The sequence below is a fragment of the Hemitrygon akajei genome, chromosome 3 (assembly GCF_048418815.1).
Source record: "Hemitrygon akajei chromosome 3, sHemAka1.3, whole genome shotgun sequence".
Taxonomy (NCBI): Eukaryota; Metazoa; Chordata; class Chondrichthyes; order Myliobatiformes; family Dasyatidae; genus Hemitrygon; species Hemitrygon akajei.
The window spans coordinates 41,478,957-41,495,502 of record NC_133126.1 but is presented as its reverse complement, the minus strand read 5'-3'; the positions used below and the strand labels follow the sequence as shown (position 1 = coordinate 41,495,502).

General features: G+C 38.1%; 1 protein-coding gene across 5 annotated transcripts in view; it reads left to right on the top strand.

Annotated features, from left to right (window-relative positions):
* The window catches only part of ppp2r5ca (protein phosphatase 2, regulatory subunit B', gamma a), a 156,571-nt gene that overhangs the window by 60,189 nt on the left and 79,836 nt on the right, over window positions 1–16,546 (top strand). For all 5 annotated transcript variants that reach the window (XM_073039646.1, XM_073039645.1, XM_073039649.1 and 2 more), the window contains one exon: window positions 11,848–12,047. In XM_073039646.1, the coding sequence (XP_072895747.1) occupies window positions 11,848–12,047 (200 nt within the window). The remainder of the gene's footprint in view (window positions 1–11,847; window positions 12,048–16,546) is intronic.

Sequence of the window (16,546 nt, the reverse complement as noted above, 5' to 3'; positions counted from 1 at the left end):
TTGTCTGTCCTTATGGTTTTGTTGTTGTGATTGCTAGATGACTTCAAAAGATTGAGATGACCAGACTTAACTGAATTTAAATACTGTAGCTATATGTTGGGGTTAGAACATAGGTAGTGGTTATCTATGAGATTATTTAATTTATCTGCCATCACCTCCACAACAAAGGGTGCCAAGTTAATTGCAAGCACAAGATTCTGCAGTTCCGTGAAATCCAGAGCAACACATAGGTGCTGCCTGACAAGCTGAGTTCTTCTGGAATTTTGAGTAGAGTGCTAAGTTAATTTTCCCTTCCTGTTTATGACCAAAGTTCCAACTGTAAATATTTTAAAACAGATGATCAATATTGACGGTAACAGTTTTATAGTTAAAATTGTATCGCATAAGTTTTGTATCTTCAAGCAAAGCTGTTGAAATACAATGCACAATGTAGAATATAAAACTGAGAATACTTATGGATTTCCTGCCCAAAAAAATGAAATGCATCTTTTCCATGAATCATGTTGGAAAAAGATTTATAAAGCCACAATCCAATTAAGAATTAAGCAACCTGATCTCCCTGGTCTATTCTCCACAAAAGATGAAAGCAGAAACAGTTATTTCTAGTACAGGCAGTCCCCGGGTTACGAATGAATTCCGTTCCTGAGTCCGTCTTTAAGTCGGATTTGTACGTAAGTCGGAACAGGTACATCCGGTATTATTTAGTGCCAGTTAGTCAAACATGTGTCGTAGTATATATTTTACCTTTCTGTGCATATAAAACATGGTTAAGAAATGTATGTATTTCAATAATTAAACCACTGTGTTACTTAGTAATAATTGTAGCTTTTATCAGGCAGGGCCTTTCACATGCTCTATTATTCTCACTTTATCCTCTACCTGTATCCTTTAAAGTTGTTCCGATCATTGACCAACTGTAGCCTAAAGCTTTTCCAATGACCGATGGTGTTTCACCTCTTTCCAATCACTATTATTTCCACTTTATTTTCAATCGCAATCATTTTCCAACAACAGAACAGAAAACTGCAGGTTTTATGTTCTATCGCTGAGCAGCTATGAACCGTCTGATTGGCCTATCAGAGTTCTCCTTAGGAGCTAGTTGACTTGATCAGCATTTCTGATCTGGCTATTCATCACGATCACACTTAATTAAAAAAATACAGCAGCACCCGCGGGTGGTGGGTCTTGTGCTGCTTCGGGTCCTAAAGTCCACCCACACTGAGACAGGTTAAATGGGGCAAGTGGGAGCGGTGTTAACTGGAGGGGGGGGGGGGGTCATGGTGAATCTTGCTAAGAAATATTTAAGCCAATACAAAGTTACACACTCAACACAGTGTTAATGGCAACAATTTAAAATGGCGGACCGCGTTCTCCTCCCTCCGTTCATAAGTATGAGTTGTCTATAAGTCGGACGTTCATAACTTGGGGACTGCCTGTACATGCTATGGTCTAAATGAGGCAGTCTGACAAAATCTGACCTTTAGAGTTTGCTTTTCATGAAATTTGATGGGTGTTTGTATTGCTTTGCAGTTTCTAAATGTTTTTTTTTAACAAGTAATTGCATTAGTTATCCTTAGATTATTCCAATTCTGTACTCAAGTCATTTGCTTCTAGTACTGTTAACTTCGAAGTTTATAACTTTTTAATGTTTGTTATTTCTGCACATCTTTTCACAAATAGTACACTCTCACATTTTCCTTGTGTTCTCCACTGTACTGGCAGAAAATTGGATGTATTTTAAATTTTGTGAAGGGCTTGTTGCAACTGACTGACAATGATAATGTTAATAATTTAAGTGTTCTAATTTGCTTTTTTACCCCCAAAGTAAAGCAGCTTTGATTTTTTGGTTCAAAACTCAGTTGTAAGTGAGATGTAAGATTGCATTCAGGAGAATTCCAAAACTGTAAACTAATTGGGAAAGTATTCAATGACTTGTGATTGAGGAGAAAGTGTTTATACTTGTACAAATTGATAATTCCTAGTGCATGCTATCCTGAGAAACTAGATAATATTCCCTGTGTTTTGCTGCCAAAATGAGTAATATGTAATAGTCATGTGCCAGTAGATGCCTCGTAATGGTTTTGTAGTGATAAAACAGCATTTATTTACTATGCCTCATTTCCTAGGGTTGATTTTTTTTAAATTGGATTAGGAAAGAAACCTCTGTTCAAAAGAATCTTTTTGTCAAAGCTCATTGTCTATATTAAATTTATTCCAAATTATGCTGGAACCATTTTGAAGAAACAAGCATCTTTGATGCAAGTTTGAGAAAGGAGCCCAAGGTCTTGCTATGAATGTTTTCTCAAGTGAGAAAAGTATTCTCCAAAGTATTCACACCCAAAGGTATTACCTTCAAATTATTTCTGACGATTTTCTTGGGTTTCCCATGAACGTTCAATTTTGAGTGAAACTAGGATAATGTATGTAGCTTATGGTTACCCAATTATTTTGCAGTTTTATTTAGGAATTATTTCATAATTACTATGCAATTATTTTATTGTGAACATTGGGACCGCATGTTATCAGCAGCATTTCTGGAAAGGCAAGCTTGAGTTCTTTAATACCAACTGAATCAATCAATAAATGACAGGCTTTTTAATATATTGCACTTGCAAATTTTGTCCATTAATATTTATACAGCATTTCATTGAATAGAGCAATAAATGAATTTTAAAATTACTTAAATTGCAATTTGTGTCAGCATTCTTGTTGCCATGACAAAAATCAGAATAACTTTCCTCAGAATCACATAAAACATTGAAATTATATGGTTGCTTAGTATTTACAATCCTTTCTCTGTATGCATAAAGTACACATAGGAGATTTACAGGGGCTATATTTTGTATGTGCAGTTAACCTTTTAATTTCTCATATATGCATATTAACTATGTAGGGAGGCTTTGCATTTCACAATTTAGCCTGACCTAAAGCTGTTTTTTTTTGCAACTAGTCTGTCTGCTTTTGTTATGGACAAAGCTTCATAAGGACAGAAGAATAATACATTATGTATTATGCTTCTCTCCTTTAAAAGTATCTTGTACATCTTTATGACATAGGAGAGGTACCTATTTACTCCCTGGTGTCTATATTGGCTTTCAGCACAATCCCATTCCACACTGCTTGTTTTCCAGTAACTTAATTTCTCTTGCATGCTTATTAGCATCCTCTTAAAGTTTTCCACAATTTTTACACTATATCCATTTTATCAACTAGGTTGTCTTTGATGTGAGGGGTAACTGCAGCATCATGAGGAAATCCATGTGGTGCTCCTAGGGATCTGCCTTGTGGCCTCAAATTATCAGCAGTCAAATGAAGTTTCTGAAGTAGTAGTGAATTGTAACCAAGAGGTGGAATATATTGTAAATGAAAGTTCTGTGAGCAAAGGAATTTAATGTGGGGATACAGGGTCATTCACTATTATTTAAAATCCAAATATTTTAGTTGGGAAACCCAACAAATGTAGATGACTGTATTTCTAGATGTTTGAATACCAACATGAAAAAAAATCCTTCTGCTTTGTAAAACCTTGGTCAAACCTCATCTTGAGAACAGTTTTATATTGTGTACCATTCAGGAAAAATACATTCTCCTTTGTGAGTGCTGCTTCACTAAATTAATACAAATTAAAAACATAGTTTTTGTCTTTATTTCCTCAAGTTTAGAAGATTGATTTAATGAAACATGGTTGCAGGAGGGGTGTGATTGGCAACTAAATATTCCTGGATTTCGTTGCTTCAGGTGAGATAGAATCGGAGGGACAAGAGGGGGAGGTGTTGTGTTGACTGTCAGAGAAAATATTACAGCGGTGCTCTGGCAGGGTAGATTAGAGGGCTCGTCTGGAGAGACTGGGTGGAATTGGGGAATGGGAAAGGTGTAGTAACACTTATAGGGCTGTATTGTAGACCACCTAATGGGGAGCAAGAATTGGAGGAGCAAATTTGCAAGGAGATAGAAGATATTTGTAGTAAGCACAGGGTTGTGATTGTGGGAGATTTTAATTTTCCGCACATAGACTGGGAAGCCCATACTGTAAAAGAGATGGATGGTTTGGAGTTTGTAAAATGTGTGTAGGATAGTTTTTTGCAGCAATACATAGAGGTACCAACTAGAGAAGGGGTAGTGTTGGATCTTCTGTTAGGGAATGAAATAGATCAGGTGACGGAGATATGTGTTGGGGAGCACTTTGGGTCCAGTGATCACAATGCCATTAGTTTCAATATACCGTAGATGTCGGATTATAAGCCGCTACTTTTTTCCCACATTTTGAACAGCTTTGAACACTGCGGCCTTTACTACGGTGCGGCTAATGCATGATTTTTTTTCATGCCGCCAAAAACATTTTGCCTCGTAACAGTAGACCAATAAAATTGAAGAGTAGTTCACAGAGGTCCAATGAAATTGTACGATAAATCAAGCGCACTTTCACAATTAAATTATTGTAAATCAGTCATTTGTACTCACCCTCATCAACATGGAAAACACTCGAAGAAAAGCATTGTGCTGCCTTTATGGCAGTTATTTAGTTTATAATATTTTCGCTTAGTAATTCATTTGTTAGTATTTTCTAGTTAAAGTTAGAAGTACTACATCCCGGGATACTATGACGTCACAAACGGTTTCGCCGCGTCTTGTGGGAAATACCGGTTTGCGATAAACGGGAAGGTGTGGGCATTAGGCGAGCGCGAAACGCTGCTTTTAAGTTAAAGGCGATCAATAACTTTTCCTGATAGGCTGCAGTATATATTTTTTTACCAGTCGTTAGGAGATATTGGAATGTATACGCAACGTAATTTGTGTGTTACCGATACGTATGTATATTTAAAAGTAGCCGTGTTACAGGCACGGTTCGAAAAAAAGCATTTGCAATATGTATTTGTTTATGTTACCATATGGATTTAATTAAAAGTTAAAAAATCCTCACGTGTAATATCTTTCTGTGTAAATATCTCATATTACAACGTGGGACACCTGCGGCCTAAAATCCGGTGCGGCTTGTACAAGTACAAAATTGATTTTCTTTCTAAAATTAGAGCCAGCGGCTTTTAATCAGGTGCGCTCTGTAGTGCGAAATCTACGGTAATTATGGAGAAGGATAGGACTGAACCCAGGGTTGAGATTTTTGATTGGAGAAAGGCTAACTTTGAGGCGATGTGAAAGGATTTAGGAGTGGATTGAGACAATTTGTTTTATGGGAAGGATGTAATAGAGAAATGGTGGTCATTTAAAGGTGAAATTTTGAGGATACAGAATCTTTATTTTCCTGTTAGGTTGAAAGGAAAGGTTAAAAGTTTGAGAGAGCCATGGTTTTCAAGGGATATTGGAAACTTGGTTAGGAAAAAGAGAGATATCTACAATAAACATAGGCAGCATGGAGTAAATGAGGTGCTCGAGGAATATAAAGAATGTAAGAAGAATCTTAAGAAAGAAATTAGAAAAGCTGAAAGAAGATACGAGGTTGCTTTGGCAATTAAGGTGAAAATAAATCCAAAGGGTTTCTACAGTTATATTAATAGCAAAAGGATAGTGAGGGATAAAATTGGTCTCTTAGAGAATCAGAGTGGACAGCTATGTGTGGAGCCAAAAGAGATGGGGGAGATTTTGAACAATTTCATTGTGTAAGGTAAGGGAAACAAGTAGGGAAGTTATGGAAACTATGACGATTAACGAGGATGAAGTATTGGTGCTTTTAAGGAATATAAAAGTGGATAAATCTCTGGGTCCTGACAGGATATTCCCTAGGACCTTGAGGGAGGTTAGTGTAGAAATAGCAGGGGCTCTGACAGAAATATTTCAAATGTCATTAGAAACGGGGATGGTGCCGGAGGATTGGCGTATTGCTCTTGTGGTTCCATTGTTTAAAAAGGGTTCTAAGAGTAAACCTAGCAATTATGCCTGTCAGTTTAACGTCAGTGGTGGGTAAATAAATGGAAAGTATTCTTAGATGGTATATATAATTATCTGGATAGACAGGGTCTGATTAGGAACAGTCAACATGGATTTGTGCATGGAAGGTCATGTTTGAAAAATCTTACAGGTTACGAGGAAAGTTGACGAGGGTAAAGCAGTGGATGTTGTCTATATGGACTTCAGTAAGGCATTTGACATGGTTCCGCACGGAAGGTTAGTTAGGAAGGTTCAATCATTAGGTATTAATATTGAAGTAGTAAAATGGGTTCAACAGTGGCTGGATGGGAGATGCCAGAGAGTAGTGGTGGATAACTGTTTGTCAGGTTGGAGGCCGGTGGTGTGCTGCAGGGAGCTGTACTGGGTCCAATGTTGTTTGTCATATACATTAATGATCTGGATGATGAGGTGGTAAATTGGATTAGTAAGTATGCAGATGATACTAAGATAGGTGGTGTTGTGGATAATGAAGTAGGTTTTCAAAGTTTGCAGAGAGATTTAGGCCAGTTAGAAGAGTGGGCTGAGCGATGGCAGATGGAGTTTAATGCTCATAAGTGTGAGGTGTTAGATTTTGGTAGGAATAATCCAAATGGGGCATACATGGTAAATGGTAGGGCATTGAAGAATGCAGTAGAACAGAGTGATCTAGGAACAATGGTGCATAGTTCCCTGAAGGTGGAATCTCATGTGAAGAGGGTGGTGAAGAAAGCTTTTGGTGTGCTGGCCTTTATAAATCAGAGCATTGAGTATAGGAGTTGGGATGTAATGTTAAAATTGTACAAGGCATTGGTAAGGCTGAATTTGGAGTATTGTGTACAGTTCTGGTCACCGAATTATAGGAAAGATGTCAACAAAATAGAGAGAGTACAGAGAAAATTTACTAGAATGTTACCTGGGTTTCAGCACCTAAGTTACAGGGAAAGATTGAACAAGTTAGGTCTTTATTCTTTGGAGTGTAGAAGGTTGAGGGGGGACTTGATAGAGGTATTTAAAATTATGAGGGGGATAGATAGAGTTGACGTGGATAGGCTTTTTCCATTGAGAGTAGGGGAGATTCAAACGAGGACATGAGTTGAGAGTTAGGGGGCAAAAGTTTAAGGGTAATATGAGGGGGAATTTCTTTACTGAGAGAGTGGTAGCTGTGTGGAATGAGCTTCCAGTAGAAGTGGTAGAGGCATGTTCGGTATTGTCATTTAAAGCAAAATTGGATAGGTATATGGACAGGAAAAGGAATGGAGGGTTATGGGCTGAGTGCAGGTCAGTGGGACTAGGTGAGAGTAAGCGTTCGGCACGGACTAGAAGGGTCGAGATGGCCTGTTTACGTGCTGTAATTGTTATATGGTTATATGATTTAAGTACCGTAGATTTCGCACTACAGAGCGCACCTGATTAAAAGCCGCTGGCTCTAATTTTAGAAAGAAAATCAATTTTGTACTTGTACAAGCCGCACCGGATTTTAGGCCGCAGGTGTCCCACGTTGTAATATGAGATATTTACACAGAAAGATATTACACGTGAGGATTTTTTAACTTTTAATTAAATCCATATGGTAACAAACAAATACATATTGCAAATGCTTTTTTTCGAACCGTGCCTGTAATACGGCTACTTTTAAATATACATACGTATCGGTAACACACACATTACGTTGCATATACATTCCAATATCTCCTAGCGACTGGTAAAAATATATATACTGCAGCCTACCAGGAAAAGTTATTGATCGCCTTTAACTTAAAAGCAGCATTTTGGCTCCGCCGCTCCCCCCCCCCCCCCCCCCCCCCCACCTTCCCGTTTATCGCAAACCGGTATTTCCCACAAGACGCGGCGAAACCGGATGTGACGTCTAGCATTCCGGGCTGTAGTACAGAAAACATACTAACAAATGAATTACTAAGCGAAAATATTATAAACTAAATAACTGCCATAAAGGCAGCACAATGCTTTTCTTCGAGTGTTTTCCATGTTGATGAGGGTGAGTACAAATGACTGATTTACAATAATTTAATTGTGAAAGTGCGCTTGATTTATCGTACAATTTCATTGGACCTCTGTGAACTACTCTTCAATTTTATTGGTCTACTGTTACGAGGCAAAATGTTTTTGGCGGCATGAAAAAAAATCATGCATTAGCCGCACCGTAGTAAAGGCCGCAGTGTTCAAAGCTGTTCAAAATGTGGGAAAAAAGTAGCGGCTTATAATCCGACATCTACGGTATACTTAAAACTTGATGTAGAGAGAAATTTTGGGTAATATCAGAAGGCATGCAATGTCAAATTAATAAGTTGATTTTTATAATCAAGTATATAGTACAAACTTGGGTAAGTGTTCAAATGAACTCTGATAGGTAGAATGTATTCAAAACCTGCCTATTTTGTGTTAAAAAACTTGTCTTGAAGGAGAAATTGACTGCTCATGCTTGACCATCACATTATGTTACAGATTAAATTGTTTCCTTAGTTTAATCTGTTGGGTTAGTTTATAGAAGACTGCAATTTCTGTCTGATAGGGATTTCCTGTTGTATTTTTATTGACAGCGGCAAGATTCCTTTACAAGTCCCAACTTGGTATAATAAATTGAAAGTAAATTTGCTCCTGAACTTTGATGAAATTTCTGCCTGGTACTTGTAAGAGGAGGAAAGGGTTTCTTTGCAATTGTTTCACAAGTGGGTTGGTTTCCATTTTTATCATCTTAAACAGTCCCTGAGGATTGAGGAACATATGCTATTGCCTTGTTTCTGAGGCTTTTAAAGGATCCACAGATTCTGCCAGAGTTGGGACAGCAGGAACTTGGCAAAGTCAGAAAAGTGTTTTGAACAGAGTTTCCAGGCAAATGCTCATAGTAACCAGCAAGTCCATACTGAGGAAGTCACGGTAAGGCATTTGTAGTCAACCGAGACATTTGAAGTGAGACTGCTTATTACAGATGAGATAGGTGGGGTGACTGTGGCAGTGTGCAATCAAGCCAAACAACTGGAGCCTCTATCTTGAGACTTTTCCAGAAAAGCCTTCCTAAAACATAGTGCCCCTTTAGAGACAGACCAGATAAGGATAATGGAAAGATGTGAAACATACCCAACAACTAAGGCTCTATTGTCTCTACTAACTTCAAAATATTGGCTGTTTGCTCAAAGTTTCGATTGATTTTATTATCTCTATGGTGAATGGTGATTGATCTTGTGAGGAAGGAATTCAAACATATTCAATTTACAATGATCAATATCTTTAACTGTATAAAAATAGCAGTTTTCTACCCTGGCTTTAGAAAAGTGTGGGTGACAGGATCCAATGCTGTACTCGTGCACAAGTAAAATAACAAGAATGCTCTAGTCGCTAGAGTGCTTGTGTCTGAGTCCAGTTATTTTATTATCAGCACCGACATTGCCACCAGTCTGCTAAGCATTCCTTCCTATGTGCAGGCTGTGTGTAAATTGGGTATTTGTAAGCTTGGGAGCACCTGTAGCTTATTGCTTCTGTATGCACCTGATTTAAAAAGAGAGAGTCCTCAGTGGCTTCTTGAATATTTTTTGTTTATTTCAAATTAAATTTATTAAAGTACAGCTACGTGACTCTTAATGTCCACGATATATTCTGTGAAATCGAACGTTATGTGATTTGGACATTGTGCAAACTCTATATTATATACTTAGCAAACCTATATGGCATTCTGTAGTGTACCTGCATTGACTAAATAGTCAAGAACTTACACTAAAACTGTATACTGTACATTATAATACATACGCCATAATTTTTATTTCATTTTAAACTTAATTTTTTCTACTTTTTAAACACTTTCTTAGCCTATATCACACACAAATTATCAAAGAGGATCCACTACGACATGTTCTCCGATCGGGACTACGGATGTATATGCGATCAGACGTTGTCCAAATGGACGTTAAGCTGTGCACAGCTGTACCTATACATCATTGTATATTGCCCTGAAAATTCATTTTGATTAGTTGTGGTGTAGCCATGGGTTGGAGAAGAGTTTATATTTCTCTTTGACATATTTAGAACAGCTGAAGTGTTTCGTCGGCACTTCTAGTTATTTTTTGTTTTGACAAATCTCCAGGGTAGATGGCCTGTTTAAGTTCATTACCATAAAACATAGAAGCAGAATTAGGCCATTCAGCCCATTGAATATACTCTACCACTTCATTATGGTTGATTCCAGATCCCATATAACCCCATACACCTGCCCTCTCACTCTATCCCTTGATGGCCCTACCAATCAGGAATCTATCAACTTCCGCCTTAAGTATACTCAGGAACTTGGCCTCTACTGCAGTCTGCAGAGCATTCCACAGATTCACCACAATTAGCTAAAAAATTTCCTCCTCCTGTTCTAAAAGGTCACCCCTCAATTTTGAGGCTGTTCTGTCTAGTTCTGGATACCCCCACCAGAGGATGCATCCACTCCGTATCCACCTTACCCTATTAACATTCAGTAGGTTTCAATGAGATCCCCGCACATTCTTCCAAATTCCAGAGAGTACAGGCTCAAAGCTGCCAAATGCTCCTCATATGTTAACCTCTTCATTGCTGGAATCATACCTGTGAACTTCCTCTAGACTCTCTCCAATGACAGTACATCCTTTCTGAGATAAGGGGCCCAAAATTGTCCACAATACTGTGTGTCCTGACTAGTGTATTATAAAGCTTCAGCATTATCTCTTTGTTTTATTATTCTATTTCCCTTGAAATAAATGCTAATATCGCATTTGCCGCCTTTACCATAGTCTCAACCTGTGAATTAGCCTTCTGGGAGACTTGTATGAGGACTCCTAAGTCCTTATTGCACCTCTGAATTTTCTCCCCATTTAGATAATAGTTCACAATATTGTTCCTTTTTACCAAAGTGCATTATCATACATTTGCCATCATGTGAATGATGTGGAGTATGTTTGATAGGAAATGTTTGCCAGAAAAATGATACTGAAGTCCTTTTTGGTCATTATGCTATTGAATTTGCTGAGTCAGGACTGCTGGTACCTCTCTACTGCTTTCAGTTACAACTGTTGATAGTCCAGGTAGTCCAAGTATAGAGGAGGGTGGAGATCACTGGTGTCTGATAGACCTTTGATCTCAACACTTCAGGTAGCCAAAGATGGTGCTAATGCAGTAGTGATGAATTTTGTTATCAACATTTGCCTTCAATTGATGAGTAGCTTCTGTGATTTGAAGTCACCCACATTTTCCATAGATTGGCCATTCACCCTACAAAGGGCAAGTGTTGAAGGTTAGATTAGCTATAGTTCCCCTTGTATGATTATTTAGTGCAAGGTTCCTTCCCTTATGTTTAGCTAAGCTAACAATGACTCATTCTCTGCACAAGTGAAAGTGAAGAATGACCACTGAAAGGGATGACCTTCTAGAACAGGGGTGACTCATCTTTTAGATTGGGTTAGTTCTAGTAGAAAGTGGAAAGCTTGTTGGAGGTGAAGTGCAATATTATACTGAGGGTAAAAGGGGAAATTTTGAGTGATGATAAGACTTTAATCTTGAATTGCATTGTGGTTTGGTCTCTGCTTGTTGGAATAACTTGCATGTAATCATGTAGTAGATGAAGACCTGAAACCCAAGGTTAAATTTCAGGAGGATTCTGCTTAGACCCCCTCAGCCGACAAAAGATGAAGACTTTTGAAAAGCTAACATTCTCTGGTTGCTCTGCACTTGTATTTTTCTTGCAGTAGTTGTGTGGTGGCATGCATATTCATTATACCTTTCTAATGTGTACTCTTTTAATGTTTAAGTGAAAATTAATTTACATTTACATATCTACATCTAGCATTTTGTTTACATTTAAGTGCTTTTTACATTAGCTACAATGCATTCAACAGTTATTGCTTTGAAGAGATTGAGGTCAAAGGAAAAAAATATTGTTTCATTGTTACTTGCATTCTTTAAAGTAACACTTTTTATAATTTTCTTTAAATATAGATGTCCCTGCAGCTGAACAAGAAAAGCTTTTTATTCAAAAACTGCGACAGTGCTGTGTCCTTTTTGACTTTATTGCTGATCCGCTTAGTGACTTAAAATGGAAGGAGGTGAAAAGGGCTGCTTTAAGTGAGATGGTCGAATATATCACACACAACCGCAATGTTATCACAGAACCCATATATCCAGAAGTAGTCCATGTGGTAAGTAATCCAGCAAAATTTATTAATTAGCTTTTGAAAAAGGATAAACGTGTGATATTGACAAGAACATTGGTGGCTACATGTCATTTTTATTCTTACAAAAGAATTTGTTTTGTTTCATTGGGCTGGTTAAAGCTAGTTGAACCTTGTTCTATCAGTCAATTTGATATTTATTGAAAGGTATCCCAAACATATTAAAAGCAGCACACAAGTTAATAATGTATTGGACCAGTTCTGCAAATGTGAGAGGGTTTTAATTGAGAGCTGTTGCATTGCTAGTTTCTAGAAATCTACAAAGATGTTTTTTTAATCACCCATTTATAAGGGATTAACATTTACTATAAATGATCCTCTAAATCATGCTAATGTGGCAAGTACAAAAATGATCAGGAATATAATTAGTTTGAGCGATTTTGGCAACATTGCAATATATTTAGTGTGCACTCTTGCAGAGGAAATGTGATTTTAGAAAAATCTGGAAGTCTTTATAAGGTCAATGAGAGTCTGAACAGTGTTAAGTGGCATGTTATGATATTTATGGGGGGCAAATAATAACAATGTTAAAAATCTCGGGGAGAAAGTTATTAGATTTACTTGAGATATATCTTTGAATAAAGTTCATTGTCTGCAGATTTTAAAAGTGTGATATTTTCACCCCTGTAACAATCCCCAACACCACCTCCGCTATGTTGACGACAGCATTGGTGCTGCTTCACGTACCTGTGCTGAGCTTGTCAATTTCATTAACTTAGCCTCCAACTTTCACCTGACCTTTAAATTCACTTAGTCCATTTCTGATACCTCCCATCCTCTTTCTTGATCTTTCTGTTTCCATCTTTGGAGATAAACTGTTGACCAACATCTTTTATAAACCTATAGATTCTGACAGCTATCTTTACCTCTTTCCATCCTGTCGCCTGTAAATAAATAAATAAATGGATAGATTTTTTGAAAATGCTATTCCTTTGTCTCCACCATATTGTTTCCAGGATGAAGCTTTCTTTTCCAGGACATCAGAAATGTTGTCCTTAAAAACAGGATTTCCCTTCCACCACCATTGATGCTATCCTCACCCGTATCTCTTCCATTTCCTGAACATCCATCCTTATTCCATCTTCCTGCTCCTTTAACAGAGATAGTTGTTCTTGTCCTTGCCTACCAACCTTTGAGCCTTTGCATCCAACACATTCTCCACACTTTTGCCATCTCCAAAGGGATCCTACCACCAAGCACATCTTTACCTGTCCCCATCTCTCTGCTTTCTGCAGGGATCATTCCCTCCATGTCCCTTGTCTATTCATCCCTCCGCACTAATCTTCCTCCGAGCACTTAATCTCTGCAAGCAGCCAAAATGCTGCACCTGCCCTTTTGCTTCATCTCTCACCTCTTTTCAGGGCCCCAAACAGTCCTTCCAGATGAAGCAGCACTTCACCTGCAAATCTGCTGGGGTCATCTATTGTGTCCAGTGCTCCCAATACAATTTGGGGGACTGCTTCATCGAGCCCCTCTGCTCCCTCTGCCAAAAGGGGAATTTCCCAGTGGCCAAACATTTTAATTGAGATTCCAGTTCCTGATCTGACGTGCCAGTCCATAGCCTCCCTTTGTGCCATGATGAGACTATTCTGGCCTCTTGCCTATCATCGCCTATCACCTCCCCTGGTGCCCCTCGTCTTTCCCTTTCTCCTATGATCCACTGTCCTCTCCTAACAGATTCCTCCTTCTCCAGCCCTTTACCATTCCTACTTACCTGGCTTCACCTATCACCTTCTAGCTATCCCCTCTCTATTTTGAGACTGTGCCCTCTGATCCTAGATTCACCCACGATAGGGAAATGTTCTCTCCACATCCTCTCTATCTAGGCCTTTTAACATTTGATAGGTTTCAATGAGATTCCCTTTCGTTCTTCTAAACAAATAAATATGGGCACTGACTGAGCTATCAAATGGTTCTCATATATTAACCCGTTCATTCCTGAAATCTCATGAATCTCCCTTGTGCTCTCCAGAGGGTATATCTTTCCTCAGATAAAGGGGTCCACAGCTGCTGACAATACTCCAAGTGGGGTTTGACTGATGTCTTATGAAGCCTTAGCATTACATCATTGCTTTTATATTTTAATCCTCCCAAAATGAATGCTAGCATTGCATTTGCCTTTCTTACCACCAACTCAGCTTGCAAATTAACCTACACAGAATCCTGCATGTGGACTCTCAAGTCCCTTTGTACCTCAGAATTTTGAATTTTCTCCCAATTTAGAAAATGGTCTACACTTTTATTCTTTCTACCACAGTGCATGACCACCTGCCACTTCTTTGCTATTCTACCAACGTACATCCTTCAGAATCCCTGCTTCCTGAACACTGCTTGACTCTTCACCTGTTTCTGTATCGTCCGAAAACTTGGCCACAAGGTCATCACAATGGCATATAACATGAAAAGAAGCAGTCCCAAAATAGACCCCTGTGGAACACCATTAGTTACCAGCAGCCAACCAGAAAAGCCCCCCTTTATTCCACCTCTTTGCCTCCTGCCAGTCAGCCAATCTTCTACCCATGCAAATATATGTCCTGTAATACCATGGGATCTTATCATGTGGCACCTTGTCAAAGGCCTCTGAAAATCCACATAAACAACACCCACTGACTGTCCTTTGCCTATCCTGCTTGATATCTCCTCAAAGAATTCCAGTGGATTTGTTAGGCTAGGTTCTCCTTGAAACTATGATGACTTTGTCATATTTTACATGTGCCTCCAAGATTCTGAAACTCCCAACATCTTCCAAACCACTGAAGTCAGGCTGACTGGCCTATAATTTCCTTTCTTCTGTCTCCCTTCCTTTCTTAAAGAGTGGAGTGACATTTGCATTTTTCCAGTTCTTTGGAACCAACCACTACCCTACTTCTGTCCCCTCAGATAGATTGTACCCTTGTCAATACTATGGGTGTAATCTATTTGAGGGAACAGAAATATAAGATTGGTGACCATTCAAATACTCCAAAGCATACTCCAAAAGTACCAAAAATGGGTAGCAGAAATGAAAATAATTACTCTGAGTCTTCCTTATCACCCTTGCAGGTAATGCTGCTGTTTATTGAAGTAATCACTTAGTCTACATTTGGCCTTCCCAATGTAGAGCAGATTGCTTTGAACATTGAGCATGTTATACACAATTGGAGAAAGTCCATGTGAATTGCTGTTTTGTGTGTCCAGGAGTGTTTTGTTTCTAGCAGTGGTATGAAAGGAAATAACAGGAACAAAGTGTTCCATTTCCTGCTAAAGCCATGTGTAAAAGTACTGGCCAAAGAATTTGTAACACCTGGGTTGTGATAGAATGAAGGTGGCGTTTGCTTGCTCAAAATAAGAAACTAGTGAAATATGACTGGTAAGTGATGAAGGTAATTAGGACTTCATATTCAACCCCATAAGAAATGGAATAGTTCCAAAGTGCTTAGGAACTAAAATGCATTTTGTTTTTAACAAGCAGGTAATAAAACAAGTAACACATACAAAATGATTGAGGGACTACATGAAAATGTATCCAGCATTACATCAAGTATATGGGATTTTGGTTCCATTGGAAACAAACTTAAATGCATTAGCCATCTAGGTTTTTTAATTTTTAAAAATGACTTTTTGATGTTATTCTCTTTCATCTCAATCTTCAAAGAATGCATACCAATGATACTAATGACTGTTTTGTTCAAAGCAGAATTAATGTGTGCATTTGGCAGTAGTTAGTCACATTATTAAAATTCGCTACATAGTTTTGTTTACCATAACTTACCCACAATTTTTAGTTTTAAGACAAACTTACTTAAACCAGACTACTCTATTTGACATTTTGTTCATTGCGTTTATGCAAAGAATGAGGTCTCTTGACTCAGACTGGTATAAATTGTTTTTGTATTGCTGATCCAGTAGATTATGTTGTAAACATTTTTTTATGTTAGATATATTGCCACATCAAACAATCCACCACTCTTAACTAAACAAAAGCTTTTTGACTGTTTAAAAATTACCGTGCTTCTGAAAAATAAATTTTGGTCTTGAGGTGTTATTATAATTTCAGTGGGAGTTCTTCCTGGTTGCTTGTAATGACTTTGGGAGAAGCTCACTGGTTAGAGCACATCTCCAGAAGTTCCTAACAATTTACCAGTAAAATTACAATTGATACACCAACTACGTTTGTGATAATCAAGCCGCCTTCAGAATTTTGGAATATTTCAGTAAAATTGCTTCTCATTAATAGTAGTACATCCAAACAAAGAGATTAAACTTATGCTATCACTGCATTCTCCATAATTTAGTTTATTGTCTGAAGATTATAAAGGATGTTGATGAACCCCAAGAGAGATGAGTCAAGATGAGATCAGATCATGTGCATTCAGGCAATCCTGAGCAACAGATTTCATTTGTAATGATGCTCTTCACCTGTGTGATGGAATAAAGTTTTTCATGATCCCCTGCCTTACTCCTCAGGCTACAACCCACATGATTAT